This window comes from Vigna umbellata, chromosome 5, assembly GCF_029865625.1.
Source record: "Vigna umbellata cultivar VRB3 chromosome 5, Vumbellata_1.0, whole genome shotgun sequence".
NCBI lineage: Eukaryota > Viridiplantae > Streptophyta > Magnoliopsida > Fabales > Fabaceae > Vigna > Vigna umbellata.
In genome coordinates, this window is record NC_142169.1 from 60,622,025 (window position 1) to 60,643,345 (window position 21,321).

The 21,321-nt window shown below is 37.5% G+C and overlaps 1 protein-coding gene, 1 long non-coding RNA gene and 1 pseudogene across 6 annotated transcripts; 1 reads left to right on the forward strand and 2 right to left on the reverse strand.

Annotated features, from left to right (window-relative positions):
- Positions 1 to 124: 124 nt before the first annotated feature.
- On the reverse strand, positions 125 to 3,071 carry LOC148198759 (uncharacterized). 3 transcript variants are annotated; one of them, XR_015786775.1, is made up of 2 exons: positions 2,764 to 3,071; positions 125 to 1,054 (listed from the first exon to the last, which is right to left on the reverse strand). It is a non-coding gene; the product is annotated as an uncharacterized LOC148198759 (long non-coding RNA). The 3 variants fall into 3 exon arrangements; XR_015786776.1 differs by having other exon boundaries at positions 125 to 1,140; XR_015786777.1 differs by lacking the exon at positions 2,764 to 3,071 and adding an exon at positions 2,030 to 2,757 and having other exon boundaries at positions 125 to 1,140.
- Positions 3,072 to 3,595: 524 nt separating this feature from the next.
- On the forward strand, positions 3,596 to 20,790 carry LOC148198760 (uncharacterized). 3 transcript variants are annotated; one of them, XR_015779967.1, is made up of 2 exons: positions 3,596 to 3,945; positions 20,277 to 20,790. XR_015779967.1 is itself a non-coding variant. In XM_088092171.1 (2 exons), exon 2 carries the CDS (start codon positions 15,261 to 15,263, stop codon positions 15,996 to 15,998), a length of 738 nt encoding a protein of 245 aa, XP_087948297.1. In that variant the 5' UTR covers positions 3,739 to 3,945; positions 14,045 to 15,260; the 3' UTR covers positions 15,999 to 17,270. The 3 variants fall into 3 exon arrangements, 1 of the variants encoding a protein (XP_087948297.1); XR_015779968.1 differs by lacking the exon at positions 20,277 to 20,790 and adding an exon at positions 18,987 to 19,690; XM_088092171.1 differs by lacking the exon at positions 20,277 to 20,790 and adding an exon at positions 14,045 to 17,270 and having other exon boundaries at positions 3,739 to 3,945.
- LOC148198761 (uncharacterized) lies at positions 12,308 to 14,038 on the reverse strand (annotated as a pseudogene).
- Positions 20,791 to 21,321: the final 531 nt, after the last annotated feature.

Here is a 21,321-nt window from a genome sequence, read left to right on the forward strand (position 1 = left end):
GAAGAATCTCAACTGGTACTCGTTCTATATTTGCAAAAATGTGTCCAAATATTTGAAAAATTAAGTTAATTAAGCTCTGTCTATTAAGCTTTTACAGACGGCGTTAAAATGTGATGATAGTGCATATGCGAAGGTGTATATTTTATTACGTGAAAATAATTAAATTATGACAAGGAATTTAGTAAATTAAAAAAATAAAAAGATAATGGAAGTAACATTCAAAAAAACCGTATAAGCTTCTTTCCTCCTCACCCACAGAGCATCTCATCCTCCATTAACTTCATCTGTCATCATCAGCCATGATCAACATCTCTTCGCCAACCAGCACCGTAAAAACCCCAAAATGGTGACAAGGAATCCTGCATGCTGGAAGCTCTCAAACAAGCCAACGCCACATCCAACGACACCACACCTCTTTGATTCTCCGACAGTGAAGGCGTCAATACTGCAAATCGCCCTTAATGCCTTCACTATACCGCACCGTCAAGACCGCCACCGTGACCAACCTTGTTGTCGCTGCCGTAGAGCGAAAAGCGCCACCACCCAAAGCCTCTTCTTTGTGTTGCAAGCAACGTCATTCAAGCCTCAACCGCGAGTTCCCCTCATCCAGAAACACAATCAATAACGAACAACTGCACCTCCGCCGTGACGCAAAAGCGATTCAATGTCCCCATCATCTCGCGCAAATCATGTTTTCTCCTTTGCGGTTCTTAATCTGCAAACCCAGAAAATCAACACAGTTCATCCCAAAATCAGAAACAGAAACCCTAGAATCGCGCAGCCCCAATTCGCGCCTTCACCTTCCCTAAATCGTGAACTCCAATGCCTTCAACCTACATCAGAAAACAGAAACCACGAAGAACCCTAAACACAAAACCCATAACAGTGCGCCTTCTCCTTGCACCTCTTCGAACCATCTTCATTTGTCGTCATCACAAAGCTCGCCTAGGATAGAAGCCGAACAGAAACAAAGGACAACCGAACGATAACAGGGGACAACCGAATGGTATCAATAGGAGAAGCCGAACGGTAACAGGGGCATGTTGAGTGTTCGCTGTGAAGGAGAAGGAGAGAACCTTATTCTAATAATAAATTTTGCCACCTCAACAACTCTTAATTTTGCATTTAATATATGGGTTCCTGACAGAAGGATATTTCATTCAAGCGAAAAATGAAATGAAATAAAAAATAAAAAACAAGCCATTAATGACATTATCCAAAATGTAAAAGCTATTTTTAAACTGACTAACACAAACAAAATGAAATATCAAGAAATAAACTGTCACTTCTATTTCTAATGCTTTAACAGAATCAGACTGTCACTTCTATTTCTAACACTTCAACAAAATCAAACTATGTCAATTCTTGCCACTACATCTTCTTTCATCATTCGAACTTAAAGCTATCTTCGTGTAGATAAGAGAACATTCTTTAAAATAAGTTTATAGTTCTGTGAATCAAGTCCCAACTGCTGCTGAGATTAAACCCTATACTTAACTTTATCAGCTAATAATTATTTACATTCCAACTCTGTGCACAATATGACTATCAATGAAAAAGATATTTGCATTTCTCATTCTTCCATCATTTTAATTTCAGAGATAATAATACAACAAAGAATTCCCACTTAATAATAAAACATTTTTTTAACAATATAGCATAAGTCCACAATAGCAGCAAGACAAGGCAGAGCCCACTTAACAACCCAAGAAGAAAAGGGGCACCCCACAAATTAAAATTCATTATTTCAAACCAATAAATAATAATCATTCAAAACACATTCCTCACACAATCCCTTCAAGTCTCATTCTATACCCTTTCTCTTTTTGAACCATGCATGTTGTCAGAAACAAAACAACACCTACAGTGGCAGAACACATAAAATGGAGAAGACCCAGTAACGGTTGATTTTATAATGATTGAATCCATTACTTTCCCTCAAAAGGGGCGTGAGAAATGAATTATGGCCACCAATCAAGTGGAAAACCAACACTAGACAAAAATAAAACAAAGAAAAAAGAAGATTTACCGGAAGTGAAATCTAGAGGGAGAACCAAAACTGGTGGTGTTATACGGAGAATGGATTTGGTGAGGTTTCAGCGGAGGAAAGCGTAGATGTTGCGAGGTTGGTGATGAGGTTAGCGAAGGTTTGGATTGTTCTTTAGCAGGGTGAGAAGAAGAACGTCACACAGGAAGATGTTTCGGTGAGAACTTTCACTTTGATGAAAGAAAAAGTGGTTTGATCGAAAAAGGGGCTCAACCCACCATGAAGATGTCCCAACCCATTCTATTCAGGGCTTTTGGGGCTGTGGCTTTCAGGAAGCCCCTAATAAGTGGGTCACTAAAATAAGGTTTAGTTTTAAACAGGGCTGGGGCTGACCCATAGGCAGTGGATTAAAACGACACCTCTAAACATGGCATACTAAATAGATGATTCATCACAAATGCAATTTCGTTCAGTTACAATTTTAAACTCGTTCTCCCTTCAAACCATAACACCGGACATGAAAACAAAGGCAAATACATTATCCTGAAAACAAAAAGTATGGTTTAAACAATGTAATGAAGTTAGTTAGGGTTGTTAAATATACCATCTGTGTTAAGATTACTGCTTATAAGTGGTAATCTATTAGAAAGTTTGCCTTTTTACCGTTTTTCTCTCGTTCCCTTTACCTATTTAAGGTTAGGGTTTCTTTCCCCTTGAATAATGTTCATCAGATTCAGTACACATAATAATAGAAGTATGGTTCAGTGTTTTCTTACCTCCAATGAAGCTTTTCATTTGATTTCCACTTTCTCCTTCTTCCGACAGCTATGTGAGAGCGCTTGCAGTGAGCCTTGAGCTCTTCCTCTCTTTCACGCACGAGTTTTTTTCTTTCTCTTTCGCTTCTGTTCTAATACAATGATTTACCACCATATTAGAGAATCTCGATCTTAGAATTAGTCTTTGAAAACGACTGAGACAGTCACGAGAAAATGCAGGGTGTGGAAATGAAAATGGAATGACATGAAGCCGTTAGAAAGGGAGGCAAAGGAATCAGAATGGTTTGTTTGTTACGGTTCAGGCAAACATAATAAAAGAAAGGTAAATTAAGAAGAAAAAAAAAAAAAAGAATATATATATATATATATATATATATATATATATATATATATATATATATTAATAAAAATACGATCTAGAATGGATTCTTAATCTAAAAAGTAAATGAAACTAGTTAATGAAATTTTTATTGAAGTTTAGTAAAAAAATAATGAAAAATAAAGAGATGAATATAAATAAGTGAGAAATAATAATGTAAAGTTTTAGTATTTATTTTTTCTTATTTACTTTATTGTTAACAAAACAACTACATTTTCTTTATTACAAAATCCCATCCATTTATTAATTATTATTATTATTATGATACGGTGGTAGTTAATAAAAGAAAAATATGTTCAAGTTAAAGTTTAGGTTGCATGTACAAATTTAGATAGTTGAATGTAATAAAAATTACTTACGAGAATTTTTGTTCCGGCTATTCTATTTATAATAAAATATATATATATATATATATATATATATATATATATATATATATAGAATTGGGTGATAAAAGTATTTAAGAAAAATTAATTAGTATTTGTTTTATTTTAATTTTTGGAAATAAGTTGAAAAAAGGGTTTGGGCCTTAGTTTTTAAATAAATAAATAGATAAATAAATAAATAAATAAATAAATAATAATAAGAAACATAAAGTAATATTTGATAGAGATATTTAAATGAAATTAGGATAAAACTTAGGGGAAGATAATTCACTGAAAGTGTGTGAGTGAGAGAAAAACCCTATATCACTCTTTCCTAGCAAATCGTGGAGGGCCTTGCACCTTGGTGGAAGAGTAGAGCTCGAGAGAGAAGAAAGAATTGTGAAGACTTTGGCTTGGTGGCTGGTTCACTGTTACGAGGTAAGGGGATTTAACACTTTTGATTATGGATGTGTATGGGGTATTGTAGTATAGTTTGGGGTTTTGTTGAATCGTGGGGGAGATGGTAAGGTAGTCACGTATGTAGCTTTGGGTTCTGTTTAGCCATGGAGATTATGTTTTACGTAATTTACTGCATTGATCTTGTACACGAGTCTTGGTATAGAGAAAGGATAGGAATTATTTTTAGTGTGTGCTTGTTGTATAACTCTGTCAATTTCAAAATGGGTGGACCGTTTATGTGAATACTTATATTTAAAAGCATACCTAAACATCTATATACTCTTTTAACACGGATTAGAACACTCTAAATCCTTTTCAATTTATATGATTTAAAAAACAGTAAATGAACTAACTTACCCTTCAGTAATGTAAATGAACTAACTTACCCTTCAGTAATGTAAATGAACTAACTTACTCTTCATAGTAGTGTGCAGGTGAGTCCTCTCAAAATCATCAGCTGTATCCAAACTACCAGAGCTACATAAAAAATTTTCAGTAAAAGGTATACACAATATTATTAAAGCCTTTATTATTAGCTCGCAAAATACAACGATAATTATTTTAGACAAATGAAACCTACCGGTTTTCACTAGACTGAAACCCTAATTGGTTTAGGCACGAAGGTTTGATACGAATGGTGTTAATGCGTTCTAAAGATCGCAGCCCCTGCATGAAAATATGTATGTATGACTTAGCACATGTTAAGTCTTCACACTAGAATTAAACATCACTTAGATTGTATAATTTAAAAGTAGCATTTGTCCTAGAAGTCATATGTCAATTAAGCATATTAAATCTTTATTGGCAATTTCTATTTGGGTGCGAATGTCCCACTCATACACCTTTCCATCTCTTCCAGCACCAAAAATAACCTGAAGTAATGTGAAATGATATTGACCGATCACAATAAACAAGTTATATTTCCTAGATAATCACAAAATGCTGCAACAGAGTGACGTAAACACTTGATAACCTTATTTTCCACGTCCAATTCAATTGAGGCCAATCTATCATTCTTGGGTTTAAACCGATGGGAAGGTTGACTAGTCCGTATTCTCGTATCCCAAGTATATACATATCCTTGTCCCGAGTCAGAAGCAAATATCCTATTAAAATTCAAAAACATTCAAAAGGTGACTTCAGCAGAAATTATATAAGGTTGAGGTTGAGGACAAATACATTTTAGTGATTTGGCAGAAAATTTATTGTATTGGAGTAAAGATCTTGCGTTGGATATAAAAGAGAGTGAGAACCTAATTATTAAGGACGAGGAATGGGCAACGGTTGAAGTAAGCTTTGAGGTGATGATGCTAAGTACTTGTGTTTTTGGCAAACTAAACAAGCTGCCACAAAATCAATTACCAACTTCTTCATGTCAATCCAATATAATGATTGAGCGACTCTCCTATTCGTCCTGTACACCCCTGAATGGCCCCCCGTGGTGGTGGTGTGAAATTCTGCCAGCAACCTTGGAATCCACACTGACTGAGCCGAGAGCACTAAGCGGCCCTCATAATGGAGTCTGCCATGCTCCAACGTATGCGCAGGGTGAGAATTTGGGTCAACCGTTACTTCCTTAATGATCTTTTTCAGATTCCGATCCTCCTCAGCTGTTACCATAGTAGCACTTGCCTGAGATGTTTGTCATGCTCCTTCCACGTCTTTCTATAGATCAAAATGTCATAAAAAAAGACTAGCACACACTGCCTCAAAAAAGACTTAAAAATGGTGTTCATCATACACTGAAAGGTTGCAGGTGCATTTGTTAGCCCGAATGGCATCACCAAGAATTCGTAATGATCTTAGTGAGTCCTGAATGTTGTCTTTTGAGTATCCTCCTCCCTCGTCCGGATTTGGTGATATCCTGCTCTCAAGTCTACCTTTGAAAAATTAGTCGCCCCTTGGAGTTCATCGAGTAACTCTTCAATTACTGGAATGGGAAACTTGTCAGAGATTGTGGCCCTGTAATCTATGCAAATTCTTTAGCTGTCGTCCCCCTTCACTAGAATCACCGAGCTGGAGTAAGGACTATTGTTGGGCCTAATGATACCCATCTCCAACATCCCTGCTACCTACTTCTCTATCTCCTTTTTCATCAAATGTGGATAACTGTAGGGCCTTACATTGACAGGCTCTGTCCCCTCCTTAATGGGTATTTTATGGTCTACAAATCTGGCAGGAAGCCCCTGGGGTTCCCTAAAAATCCCATCAAACTCTCCCAAAATCTGCTCCAGATCCTCAGCCTGGCTAGGTGTTAGTTGCGTCATTTCCTCTTCACCTCTTTCTAATTCAGTCTGACCCAAACCCTAACCCAAGGTTACTGCTTCTATCCCGGTTTCCTTCAATAAAGCCTCTGGGGATACCACTTTCCTGGTTAGTGTCAAGTTCCCCTTGATCAACACCTCCTTCTCTCTGGTCGAATCTCATGGTGAGTTTTCCCCAATCAATTTTAATTTCTCCCAGAGTCGCCAGCCAAGCCACCTCCAGTATATTGTCTACTCTCCCCAGCTCGAATAGGTCGAAGTTCTCCTTGATCTCCACAACTCTAAGAGTCAAGGAAACTCCTTTACACCCCTTGTGTGGCCTTCTTCTATCCATCCCTTAGACACATCTTATAGTGAGGTGTTTCGACGACCTCTAAGCCCAATTCCTCCACTAGCCTTTTTGAAATGAAGTTATGGCTTGCCTCGCTGTCTACCAAGACCAATATCTCCTTCCCCTACACCCAGCCCTCCAACTTCATGGTGTTAGTTTGGGTAGGCCCCCTGTAGAAAAAAACTGATAGTTCCATACATTTCTGCTCCATTTCCTCTCCTTCCTCGTCCTTCTCTTCTTCGTCATCTACCTCCATTATCATGACCCTCATACTCCTCTCAGAACATCTATGTCTTGGGCTGTATGGCCCTTCACAGTGGAAACACCTCCATTCTTCCCTTCTCTTTATGTATTCGGGATAGGGTAAAGTTCTCACCCCCTGTTTAGCATCTCCCCTCCTGCATTGCTCCCCACCTTAGAACTTAGGGTGTTAACCATTCCCTCCTTCTTAGACATGTTTCCGCCACTTGAAGCCTCCTGAGCATTCTGGCCTCCCTTGTATGTTTCAATTCTCGCAACCGTTCCTGAACTTCCCTGATACCGCCCCCATGGTTGGATGCTCTTACTAGCCGTTCCTTCATTTGTTCTGGGGTTATTCCCAGCTTCCTCCACATCGTGGGCCACTTCCATTGCCGTTAGTAGGACCCTCGGGTTATGGGGTCGAATCTGATTCATGAGGCTTCCCTGTAAACCCGCCAAGAAATAACCCTAGAGTTGCTCCTCTGTCACGCTAGTAGCTTGGGCCACAAGCATCTCAAATTCTTGGATATATTTTGTTGTTTCCTACTATCTCACGGCCGCCAACTTCTAAAAGATTGACCATCTGTTTCTCCCTTCAAATCTCCTCATCAACGCTTCCGTCAAAGCCTCCCAAGATGGGTTCTTGGTCTTCTTCCAGAAATGAAACCAATAACTCGCATCCTTTTCCTCCAGTGACCGTCGCGATCAAGACCGTCTTCCTCCGTCAACCACCGTGCTTCATTCACTACTCAAATTTGTCATATGTGAGTTTTGCAGTTAGGAAAACACTTGTCATACATATGGTACTCAAGTCAATAAAAGTATTTTGTCCTCTTTTATCTTAATTCACTTTAATATTTGGGATCCTAGTCGTGTCGTTACTTTCATTGACAATTTCTCCATATTTACTTGGTTATTCTTAAAGAAAAATCTTTTTGTTGTTTTCTCTGTTTTCCAAGGTTTCTCGACTAAAATTTTAGGCGCTGACAATGCTCATGAATATGTCTTTCCAATTTTAGTCTTTTGTAAGTTTAGAGGGTATCCTTCATCAATCATCTTTCACTCCAACAGAATGGTGTTGTTGAAAGAAAGAATCAGCACCTGGTTGAAACTGCTTATACCTTCTGCTTCACCATAATATTCCTTTTCGCTTATGCGGGAGATGCTATTCTAACAGCATCTTATCTGATCAACCGCATGGCTTCCCCGTCCTTAATAATTAGGTTCCTCACTCTCTTTTATATCCAACGCAAGATCTTTACTCCATTCCTCTTCGTGTTTTTGGTTGGACATGCTTTGTCCAATACCTTACTCTTGGTAAAGATAAATTTTCTGCCAAATCACTAAAATGTATTTGTCCTCAACCTCAACCTTATATAATTTCTGTTGAAGTCACCTTTTAAATGTTTTTAAATTTTAATAAGATATTTGCTTCTGACTCAGGACAAAAATATGTATATACTTGGGATACGAGAATACGGACTAGTCAACCTTCCCATCGGTTTAAACCCAAGAATGATAGATTGGCCTCAATTGAATTGGACGTGGAAAATAAGGTTATCAAGTGTTTACGTCACTCTATTACAGCATTTTGTGATTATCTAGGAAATATAACTTGTTTATTGTGATCGGTCAATATCATTTCACATTACTTTAGGTTATTTTTGGTGCTGAAAGAGATGGAAAGGTGTATGAGTGGGACATTCGCACCCAAAGAGAAATTGCCAATAAAGATTTAGTATGCTTAATTGACATATGACTTCTAGGACAAATGCTACTTTTAAATTATACAATCTAAGTGATGTTTAATTCTAGTGTGAAGACTTAACATGTGCTAAGTCATTCGTACATATTTTCATGCAGGGGTTGCGATCTTTAGAACGCATTAACACCATTCGTATCAATCCTTCGTGCCCAAACCAATTAGGGTTTCAGTCTAGTGAAAACCAGTAGGTTTCATCTGTCTAAAATAATTACCTGTTTATCGTTGTATTTTGTGAGCTAATAATAAAGGCTTTAATAATATTGTGTATACCTTTTCCTGAAAATTTTTATGTAGCTCTGGTAGTTTGGATACAACTGATGATTTTGAGAGGACTCACCTGCACACTACTGAAGGGTAAGTCAGTTCATTTACATTACTGAAGGATAAGTTAGTTCATTTACCGTTTTTTAAATCAACAAAAATCATATAAATTGAAAAGGATTTAGAGTGTTCTAATCCGTATAAAAAGAGTACATAGATCTTTAGGTATCCTTTTAATATACCAAATGAGGTAAATATAAGTATCCACATAAACGGTTCATAACTCTCAAAGAATAACTCTGTCAATTTCAAAAGGCGAGATGGGTGGATCTTTATGTGGATACTTATATTTACCTCATTTGGTATATTAAAAGGATACCTAAAGATCTATGTACTCTTTTTATACGGATTAGAACACTCTAAATCCTATGATTACAGGATCAATCATACATAAATAAACCTAATAAATACAGCACATAACTGTTGCATAAATACAACCCATCAAATATAAAAACATCCTAAAATATATCACGACAATTACTACCACGTCAATCATGGTTTTTGACACTCCCCCTCAAGCTGGTGAATAGGTGTTTTCCATTCCCAGCTTGGATATAATCCCTTCAAATTTGCTGCAGTTCAGGCCCTTGGTGAGGATGTCCGCAAGTTGGTTCTGAGTGGACACATATGGTGTGCAAATCATGCCACTGTCAAGTTTTTCCTTGATAAAGTGTCTATCAACTTCAATATGTTTAGTCCTATCGTGTTGAATCGGATTGTGAGCTATGCTAATTGCAGATTATTGTCACAATATAATCTTCAGCCATATAAGTTCACATATTCCGTGGGCCATTGCACGAAATTCTGCTTCAGCACTTGATCTAGCCACTGCACTCTGTTTTTTACTCTTCCAAGTGACTAAGTTTCCACCGAGGAAGGTGCAGTATCCCGTGGTTGGCCTTCTATCTACAACTGACCCTGCATAGTCCGCATCTGTATATGCTTCAAGACTTACACTCTTGTTCCGCGTGAACAAAATTCCTCTTATGGAGGTTCCTTTTAAGTACTAAACAATCCTAAGGGCAGCTTGTAGATGAGCCTCCTTTGGTTGGTGCATAAATTAGCTGACTAGACTTACAGCAAAAGCAATGTCTGGTCTAGTATGAGATAACTAAATAAGTCTGCCCACAAGTCTTTGATACATTTCCCTGTCCACCGCAATATCCTCCTCCATACTTCCCAATTTTATATTTGGATCAACTGGAGTACTTGCTGGTCTGCATCTTATCTTTCCTGTTTCTTTGAGCAGATCAGTAATATACTTTTGTTGAGATATGAAGATCTCTTTCTTGGAATGAGCCACTTCAATTCCCAAAAAATATTTAAGCCTCCCTAGCGTCTTGATCTCAAATTTAGTGGCAAGACACTCATTTAACACTTGTTGTTCCTGCTTGTCGTCCCCACTTACTATAATATCATCTACATACACTAATAAAAGTGTTACTCCCCCTAAAATTGAATGTTTGATAAATAATGTGTGATCTCCTTGGCTCTGTTTGTAGCCCAAACCTGTCATGACCTTGGTAAATCTTCCAAACCATGCTCTTGGAGATTGTTTTAGCCCATATAGAGCTTTTCTTAGTTTGCAAACAATTCCAGCAGCAACCCGATCATTGTAACCAGGGGGCAATTCCATGTATATTTCTTCTTCAAGATCTCCATGCAAAAAGGCATTATTCACATCAAATTGCTGCATATCCCAATCATTATTAGCTGCCAATGACAATATTACTCTGACCGTGTTCATTTTAACAACCGGGGCAAATGTCTCCAAGTAATCAACTCCATAGGTTTGAGTGAAGCCTTTAGCTACCAACCTTGCCTTGTGACGTTCAATGGTCCCATCGGCCCTATACTTTATTGTATATACCCACTTACATCCAACTGGTTTTTTTCCAGGAGGTAGAGTGACAAGTTCCCAGGTTCTATTTTTGTTTAACGCATCCATTTCCACATCCATGGCATGTTTCCATTTCCTGTCAGACAATGCTTCAGATACAGAGGAAGGTGTGTGTGTGGAGTTGAGGTTAGTGAGAAAAGTTTTATGGGTAGGAGAGAATTTTTCAAAGGATAAAAAATTTGACAATGGGTAAAGTGGTTGTTGAGTGCATGTTCTAGTTCCCTTTCTAAGGGCAATGGGCAGGCCCAGAGTTTGGTCCACCTGTGCTTCTAGATTTTCAGACAAAAGCTCATTAGAATCACTTAAATTTATAGGATTTGAAGGCGTTACCTCATGTAGTGACGGTAGGTTGGATTCTTGGACATTGCCGGATCCTGGAATGGCCTTTTCTCTCCTTGAATATACCAGATTTTTCCCAAACTTTCCGCCTCCATCAGGTGCAGGTGTAGGCTGTTTTGTTGGTTCAGGTGCAGGAGTAGTTGCAAGAGGTCTCATGGTTCAGGTGCAGCATGCTCAATGCTTCCCTCAGTTTCAAGGTCAATTTCTGGGCCAATTTCAGGTCCAAACATCATATTTGGGGACATGAGAGTCTCATCTTCTTTTCTTACATTCTCCCCCTGAAGATGAGGCTGTTTAAAGTAGTTTTCTTGTTCGTTGAAGGTGACATCTCTTGACACAGAATCTTTTTGAGAGGGGTTGAAAACATTTGTACCCTTTTTGTGTGGTAAAGTACCCTAAGAAGACACACTTGACAGCCTAGGATCCAACTTTCCCCTTTCATTACTATGAATATGCACAAAGGATACACACCCAAATATTCTAGGATGAAGGTTATTTGTAGGATCTAAGTGTGGGTAGAACGAGGATAGAACTTCCATGGGACTTTTAGAGTTTAAAACCTCAGTGGGTAACCTATTAATTAGATAGGTGGCAGTAAGAAGGGCTTCCCCCTAAAATCTCTTAGGAACATGGTTTTGAAAAAGTAGAGCTCTAGTTGATCTAATAGGTGCCCATTTTTCCTTTCTGCAATCCCATTCTGTTGAGGTGTGTTTACACACGAGGACTCATGGATTATCCCTTCCCTTTGGCAAAAAGAGTTTAGTACAAGGTTAAAGTAGTCCTTGGCATTGTCAGACCTAATTCTTTTGATACTGACCCCAAATTGATTTTTAATCATTGAGACAAATTGGATAAACATAGAGCTAACTTCAAATTTTTGTTTCAATAAAAACACCCAAGTCACCCGGGTACAATCATCAATGAATGTTATAAACCATTTAGCACCTGAGATATTAGGAACATGGGCAGGACCCCATACATCAGTGTGAACAAGAGAAAACGGGAGAGAACTCATCTTATTGCTAATGGGAAAAGGTACACGCTTGTGTTTTGCAAACTCACACACCTCACAATGGAGACTTCTCCACATTTAAATTTTTAAACAGGGAAGGAAACAACACTTTTATAACACGGAATGATGGATGTCCTAGCCGGTAATGATGAAGTTGAGCTTTCTCTTTATTGGTCATGATGGATGTAGATATAAGACTCTTAGTAGGCAGATTAGGATGTAGATATAAGACTCTTGGACCTCTCCTTGTCCGGCTGCAGTTATAAGGGTTCCATCTACGGTAGAAATTTTCTTGTTGCTAGGACATGGGGAATACGTGGAAAAGTATTTGGGTAAGGGGGTCATATGGTCAGTGGCTCCAGAGTCTAATATCCAATAATGTGTAAATGGTGTATCTGAAACATTGAGCCCAAACAGAAATGGAAACTTACCAGAGTATGTCAATGTACACATACCTGTACTGGTGGGCTTCTCCAATTTACTAAGAATTGCTCTTACCCGTTCCATTAGCAATGTATGCTTGCCCTTGCCCTTCTTTTTTGTATACGCCCCCTTTTTGCCCCCACTCTCGGCTTGGGTTTTTGGCCCCCATTCTCGGCTTGAGATCTTTCCATCTTTCAACCCCCATTCTCGGCTTGGGGGTTTTCTGTGTAATTTCCAACACTTTTCCCTTGTGTGGCGTGGCTTATTACAATGAGTACACCAAACCTCATGTTTTTTCTCCATATTGGGAACCCAGTTTTTTTTTTGGTTGGCAATCATGATTGTTCCTCCTTCAGCTATCATTGCAAAATTTTCGATGGTTGAGGTTTCCAGCATCAGCCCTCTCCTGCTTTCTTCACTCCGGATAATGGACACCACTTCATTAAGCCCTGGAACCTTTTCTTTTCCCAGGATTTGGATTCGAACTTGGTCATATTCAGGGTTTAGGCCTACCAAAAAATCATAGACCCTATCTTGTTCAATATACTCCTTTAGAATTGTTGAGTCTTCTGAGCATTTTGCTTTTATAACTCGATAGTGATCCACTTCCATCCATAGAGACTTGAGTTGATTGGCATATTCTGTGACTGATTTATTGCCCTGTTTGGCAGCCACAGTCTTCACTTTTACATCATAAATTTGAGCAGCATCCTTGGCCTTAGAGTAAGTTTGTTCAGCTGCCTCCCAAATTTCTTTTGCTGATTTCAGAAACATACAAGTATCACTGATTTCTAGGACCATTGAATTCCATACCATGCCATGATCATGGAGTCTTCTTCATCCCATGATTTGAATTTGGGATCAGTCTCATCTGGTGCATTACCAGTCAGGTGACTAATCTTCCCTTTACCTTTCAAGATGGTCTTAATGATTTGAGACCATTTGAGATAGTTCTTCCCATTTAACCTATAAGTGGAATGAATATTCTGCATTTCTCCAGTGGTTTGGGGACTGTCCCTAGTTTCCAGATTCACTACTTCAGCCATAACAAGGAGGAATCAAGGTGGAAGGAGTTATGCTGCAATGAAGGCTAGCTCCGGGGCGCAACAATAAAGGCTGCAATTTTAGGTTACAGATCGCACAACAATGAAGGTTACGGCTGCAGTTTGGTGGCACGGTCAGAGACTCCCACGGATCGGGAGCTCTGATACCATCTCAAAATTAGAAGGAATATTATTTCTTTCTTATTCTCATTATGAGGTTATTAACCTCTATAAATATACATGGGTTAGCTGCATATTTTAGGAAATGCATACTGTTAATTCTAAGAAACAGATCCCTATGATTACGGGATCAATCATACATAAATAAACCTAATAAATGCAGCACATAACTGTTGCATAAATACAGCCCATCAAATATAAAAACATCCTAAAATATATCACGACAATTACTACCACGTCAATCATGGTTTTTGACACAGAACAACCTAAGATGTGGAGTTCAGTTTTGCCCTGGGTGGAATACTAGTACAACATCAATTACCAAGAAAAATGTACCTCTTTTGAGATAGTTTATGGGAAGCATTTGCCCACTCTAACGAGGTTTGTGCCAAGAGAGACAATGATAGAAGCAATGACACAAGATTTGCAAACCAGAGACGAAGCGTTGAAGCAGCTGAGGTATCATCTGGCCAAGGTGCAAGACCAGATGGCTCAGCATGCTAACAAGAAAAGGAGGGCATCTACTATAAAGGAGGGGGACTGGGTATTCTTGAAGATTAGACCCATAGACAAGCTTCCATGCCTGCTAGATTACATCCTAAGTTGTCAACCCATTACTACGGACCCTTTCAAGTGCTTCAATAGATCGGACTGGTGGCTTTCAGGCTACAGCTTTCGGAAACAGCCCGCATACACCCGACGTTTCACGTTTCCAGTTGAAACTGGTGATTGGGACGCGACAAGTGGAAGGGGACCTACCAGCAGAGTTACAGGTAGAATGGCCTCTCTGTTGGCCACTTAAGGTGCTACAAAGAATGATAAAGCAGCAAGGGGAGATGATACCACAAGTGTTGATTGAGTGGGAGGAAGGGAGAAAAGAAGGAGCTACAAGGGAGGATGAGCTGAACATCAAGAAGCAATTCCCAGAATTCAACCTTGAGCACAAGGTTGATCTTGTGGAGAAGGGTAATGATAGAATATTAAGAGTGTATGAGAGAAGGAAGAAGAATTAATAGGGCAGTTAGGTGGTTTAGAAAGATGAAAGACGGTTAACTATTCAGTTAGGCGGACAAGGGGGAGAACCTTATAAGAAGGTTAGGAGTTTTTGTAAAGGGTTGGAGTTTTGGTTATTCTTTTGTATAGATAGGAAATTTGTTCCTGTGGAGGAGGAGTGCTCCCTTAAGGGTGGCTATTGTACACTGATATTGTTTTCTTTAGAAGGAATACACATATACTTTTCTTCTTTCATGTGAGTGTGTGCCTTACAGTGAGTGTGATAGACTTCTTGACTAAAGAAGCCTATCACCAACAGACAGAGAAGAGCCTTAGTCTAGTTAAAGGAAGAAAACAGGGAGAGTTTCCAAGAAATTAAAGATATGCTGCGGCAGTTAGAATCCCATAGACCTATAACTGAAAGGAAGAACCCTATGCAAGAATTCAAGGAGATCTTCCAATAAATTAGAGACATGCTGCGGAATGCCAAAATCCCATGGAAAGGGATCCGAAGGCAGCCAGAGCTCTGTGAATGGAGAGAAAAGAGGAACAAGGGAGGATCCTGAAGAGAAAATTGAGGTAGAAAGGGAGGAAAATCAGAAGTGTTGGATAATAAAAGGGGAGTTGTCCATAATTGAAGGCAATGGCACCCAAGGTCACACAACAAGGGCAACAAATGTTTTTGAAGTTCAAAACATCACAAGAACAACAGAAGTACACCTAACCATCAATAGCATGGAAGAAAATGCAGTCCAGGGGTTCAAGACCTGGCAACAAAAATCCAAGAACCTTTCTTGGGAAGATCTTGATGGCGGGTTTGGGGCTGATAATAAGTGCAGTGACATTGTTGATGTTGCTTCTAAGAAAGGTGCAAAAGTTACTGGTCTAAGGGAGGATAATTTGACCAAGGTTGGTGGGAAAAATACATCAGGTGAAGATTGTGATGGCAATGGTGTGACTCTTGCTTTTCAGAGTGAAGTTGCAAAAGCTGCTGATTTTAGTGAGGAGAGTGTGGTAGGTCTTGGTGCGTATTCTAAAACAGTGGAGGAGAAAGATAGAGGAAAGAAAGCAGAAAGTGGTAAGAACATGGTCACTACTACTTCTGAGAATAAAGTAGAAGATGTGACTGTATTGAGTATGGATGGTTCAAAAGTGGTTTGTGTTGAGGAAGCAAAAGACGAGGGAGGCAGTGAAGAGGTAGAAAAAGACAGATTGTTCTGAGAACACTGTGACTATAGGGGTTCCAATTGCAGAGACAAGTGAAAACATGGTGGTACACGTGAAGGACTTGAGAGATGAAGGTTATGGTTTTGCTTTTGGTGATTTTGGTCGGGGACAAGTCGAGAGTAAACCTTGGTGGCTTGGCCAAATTTATGACCCACCTGATGCATCTGATGACTCATTGAAGATGGAACAAAAGAACAGATCTTCGGTTACCTTCTTCCATCACTTTAATGCATTTAGGGACAACATTGATGAGAGGGTTAAACAGAAGTAGCTGCATCGATTTTGCCAATGTTGTACAAGAAGCTGCAGGGGAGGTTGGAAGGCCTCCGTCTATGAAGCTGAGTCGTTTAGTCATTGACAAGCGAACAGGTTCTGAATTTGAATTTACTCTCGCATTTGGGAAAAATTCTGGAATCAAGGAAGGAATTGTGCCCAAAACTGGCATAGATAGACTTTTATATAGTCAAACTAAGCCAGCAAATTACTTCCTCATGTGAATCAAATTGCACGAGTCAGTGGTAGCGATAGTAGTATTATGGAGCTGGAGATCTTCAAGGCTTGACTTTCTGCGTATTATTTGTCAAAAGGGCATAAATTACTCGATTTCATGGATACCCAACTGGTGCCTGGAATTGAAAATAGTCTACTAGATGAAACAGTTGCTGTATAAAACAGTAAACGTACTACTGTGGAGGAAAGTATGGACGCACAATCCCTTACAGTATCCAGAAAAGTTCAAGCAACACAGACAAGTGCAGTGGCCGCTACTATGCAATATCCTCCAGTTTATATGGGGAGATATTGTGATAGCTTAAATTACCAAACTGAAGAAGACGATGGGAAGAAGGCCACCACAGCTGATGGGAGATCAAGTCTTGCAGCAAGTGTTAATCCAAACGCAAAAAGGAAGCCGTAAGGCAGCCACATAGGAAGTTGTGGCAACAGTTAAGGACCGTTTCTAGACTACAACCTTGAGGACAAGATTGTTTCTGCTGTGACGAGTAATGATAGGACCATGAGAGTCTATGTTAAGAGAAAAGGGAATGAAAACAAAACATAGTCTGTGAAGAGGTGTTAGGATTGTTAGGCTGTGTAGTGCCTCTTGGGGGGTTAGCTATATAACGGGGAAGATGTCTTGAGACAGACACGTTTCTGTATCTTTGTTGTGGACAAGTTTATACCTGTGAGAAGGGAGATTATTCCCCTGGATGTTATTGAACATTTTCTTTGTTACCCACATAATAATACATGGTTTTTCTACTGTGAGTGTGTGTGTTCTGTGCTCAAAACAGAGGAAAGTCTTGTTTCTTGTTACTAAGAAACCTAACACAACCCTCCTTAAAAAAATAATAGAATAAATAGAGAAAAACAAAAAAACAAAATTAATTGGTAAAAAAAACTTAAGCGTGCATAACCATTTTAACTAATAATATTACAACGTAGATTTGAAACTTACTAGGATATCTTCTGGCTTGAGTATATAGGACTTCGAAATTGTGAATCGTGAGACAGCCTGTTTCTGTGCAAGAAACTAAATATTTTCCCTGGAACATTATTCAAAAATAGAATACTTGAGGTGTCACAGTTTGGAGGGGAAATAAAAAAAGCATGATGAATATCATTAAGAAACTCATTTTCATATAATTAACTTATAAAACTAAAATCACCTGCTTATCAAAATCCATTCCACATATACTATTATCCGTCCTAGATGGCAGATTTGACAGCTCGGCATCTCTAAACAAAGAAAATGAAGTCCTTAAGAAGTGAGAAGTCCGAGGACAAAAACCGCTAATTTCTCAGAATGGACAGCGTTTCTTAATGGAATCTAAATGCAAAGGTCCATAATATATAAACATGAGTATCATGAACTCTTTCCTAATAAACCTAGTTGCAATTATTATTTTCTTCTCGATTCCTTCTTTCACAAATCTATTTGGGAGAAGATAAAAATAAGAGTTTATAAAGAAACGTAGTCATAAACTCATAATAAAGCTATCTACTTAAATAATATAGAATTAATTAAAAAAAGTTCTTAAAATAATATAAACCGGTATTTTGAAAATTTGAAGAAGTTGAATGTATATGAAGAGATCTAAATATTTACCTTGGATGCAAGTCCATGTATTCTTCTGGTACCTTATTTACAAAAGTAAAGAAACTACGGTTAACATTTACTAGATATATCAAAATAAAATAATTACTTTTTTTAAATACACATTTAACCATTACTTACCGAAAATGATGGGCAAGGAACTCCATCAATATAATAATGGTGTGGAAAGCTTCCAACCTTTAATTTAAACAATTTAAGCATGTTTACATTTTTTGGGAAGAAATTTGAGCATGTTAACATGAAAATAAGAAGAAATAAATCTACCTCAGAATAGGATTGAGTTAACAAATTCAGCATTTCATGACTATTGGTTGGATGAAATCTTGCATGTAGTTGAAATGGAAATTTTTCTTTACGCCACCTTTATTAAAACAAAGTTAAAACTCAAATGAATGTCATGATAAAACAATGGAAGAAACAATTGAAACAATTGAAAAAAAAATCACCTATAAAGAGGTTGAGCCATGAATAGACTCTGCAAAAAATATATATTAAATACAAAACAAAGACTTACAAAAATGGTTAAATTTAAATTTAAATTAAAATTAAAAACAAAATAATATTAAACAAGTTGTAAATAACAACAACTTAATGATTGTAACATGCTAAATTTTAAACATGTTAAACAATTATCCATTTCATTGATCCAATACCAATATAGAAAGTATAATATATGTTCAAAAACAAAATTTAATTCTATTATTTATCAGAAAAAAGTTATTTTTATTTTTTAATATAGAATTGTATAAGTTCTAAATGAATTTTGTGTGTAATGCATATCAAACAACAAATATTTATAGAATAATACAAAATCAATTATAATAAATACGCCTAATAATTAGGAATCAATCATCATAATTTTCCAGATTATGCAACGCCTAATTCCTTAGAAATTTGTAACAAGTGATTTTACTCTAACACTCTTCCTTAAGTCATGTGTAATAAGCTTGTTACAAATTTACTTAATGTGGGGGCCTATGAGGGATTAAGTGAACGTGTTAGCTAGCTTATTGTTAGAGTTGCCAAATTCAAAAGGAACAAACACAATAGCACCATCAATCAGGTCAGAGCACCGCCAACCAGAACGAAGCACGGTCGGCCAGGTCGAAGCACAGTCGGTTGGTCATGGTCGACCAAGTTGGGTCATGGGGGGTCGGGTTGGGTCATGGTCAGTGGTCACCAAAGAAAGTTGGTCTTGATCACAGTAGCAACTAGAGGAGAAGGATGCTCGATTATAAAGAAAAGGAAAAAATTGTGCCCGACGATGGACAAAAATAGTGGATAATGAACAATAGTGAAAGAGGCCTTGTATAGAACTGAAATTAGGAAAGCAGGACTGAGATACTTAAACAGAATTGTATATGTTTTGAACGAATTGTGTATCTTATGCAGACCACATAACATGTATTTATTGCATAAGACGTAATCAATTATAATAAATACACCTAATAATTAAGAATCAACCTTCCTAATTTAAACTCCTAACTCCCTTGTAACAGCTTATCTCATTCTAACATTTAGATTAAAGAAAAATGTTGAATTAGTATTCATATTTTTAAGTTGTTTTAGAATATTAAAGAACACATGACATTAGTCTAAGACCACCTTTAAGGATTTACTCTAGTATGTAAAACTTATATAGATACATTTTTATTAATATAATCTTTTTTATTAAAATAATAAGTATTAAATAAATTAAAATTAAACTATATTTTTTAATGAAAATACATGGTTGATTTCGAATGGGTTCTTAATACAAAAACGAGGATTTTAATGAAACAAGGCCAACTAAGTAGATGATACTATTTAATGAAAAAAATTGATTGAAGTTTAGTAAAAAGATAATGACATGAACATAAATAGGTGAGAAATAATTTTTTGTCTCTCTCCTTTAGAAAGCATAATTTTTTGTCTTCCAAAACAATAGGCGTTAAAATTCAGGTGAGATGGCTAACGTATAGGCACATGGGATGACATGTTGATGAGTCAATATTTTCTTGATTTCACTTAACTTGTTGTGCTAGATTTAATCAGGGAATTGTGCCTGAATGTCCAGCATTTTCCCATTTTTGTTAATTGTGCTTAATTTGATCATAAATTCTTATTTTAATTAATTTGAATTATCTGAGGCTAATTATTTGCATTATTAATTGTAGGAAAATTATTGGATAATATTTTGGGACTTAAAGAGAAATGACACATCAATTATATTTTAAGCTAAAATGAGTGAAGAGGTGTGGATTTAAATTATGGTAGTGCACACGGAGATGGACTTGATTTGAGAAGCTTATTTTAAAATGAAGAAGTGGTGCTGGAAGAAAAAGGGATGCCACGGCCCACACTTGGCAGCGCCCAGCAACAGCCACGTTGAGGAGAGTATAATGGGCTTAAGGTGTGTGATTGAAGAGAAGTGTTGGGGTGCACACGAGAAAGAAGGGAGCCTGCTTTCACACTGAGGCAACCCATACACACATCTCAGAGCGTCCAGAGGCACTCACAGTCCAGCAACTAGAAGCCGCAACACACGATCTTATCCACGATTTGGAAATAAAATTTGTAAGAATTAATGTAGGATTTGATTGACGTGACAAATTAAAAAATTTATTTTCAAATCCATTGTCAGTTACCTCCAAAATCCACTCAATAAACAACAAAAATTTTATTTTCAAATTCTCTTAAATCCATTTTGTGAACTATTTTAATGAAGGTTTTTTTGGCTATGTGAACTTTTTTGACCCCAACCCCACGTGGTTAGGGTCAAATCTTAATAAAAGGACTCATTTGACAGCTTACAATCGACCGACTTGAAAACTGATAGTGTTCCGTTCAAGAAAACTCACAGGCAGTCACTCACACACAAACCGATGGTATACACAAATCACAAAGAATAGCCTCTTGTGTATTAAGAGCACAAAGAATTGTCAACACGTAATTCAAATATTTATACAAAGACAGTTAGGCTATTAATGTTTCCCTCTTCTCACGTAAACTCTCCATTCCCTATAAAAAATAGTCAGTTGGGTCGGATCGCAATCGACCGGGTTGGATTGCAGTCAACCACTTGGATCACGATTGACTGAGTTGAAGATATGATTATATGGAGATATGATTTTTCTATAATTGATTTTTTTCTTTGAAAAATATTATGAGTTGAACTAGCTGAATTATATTTATGTCGCAATTAAAATTATAATCAAAAGA

Coding starts and splice junctions, on each gene's coding strand:
- LOC148198760 (XM_088092171.1), top strand. CDS start 15,261: ATGCCAAAATCCCATGGAAAGGGATCCGAAGGCAGCCAGAGCTCTGTG.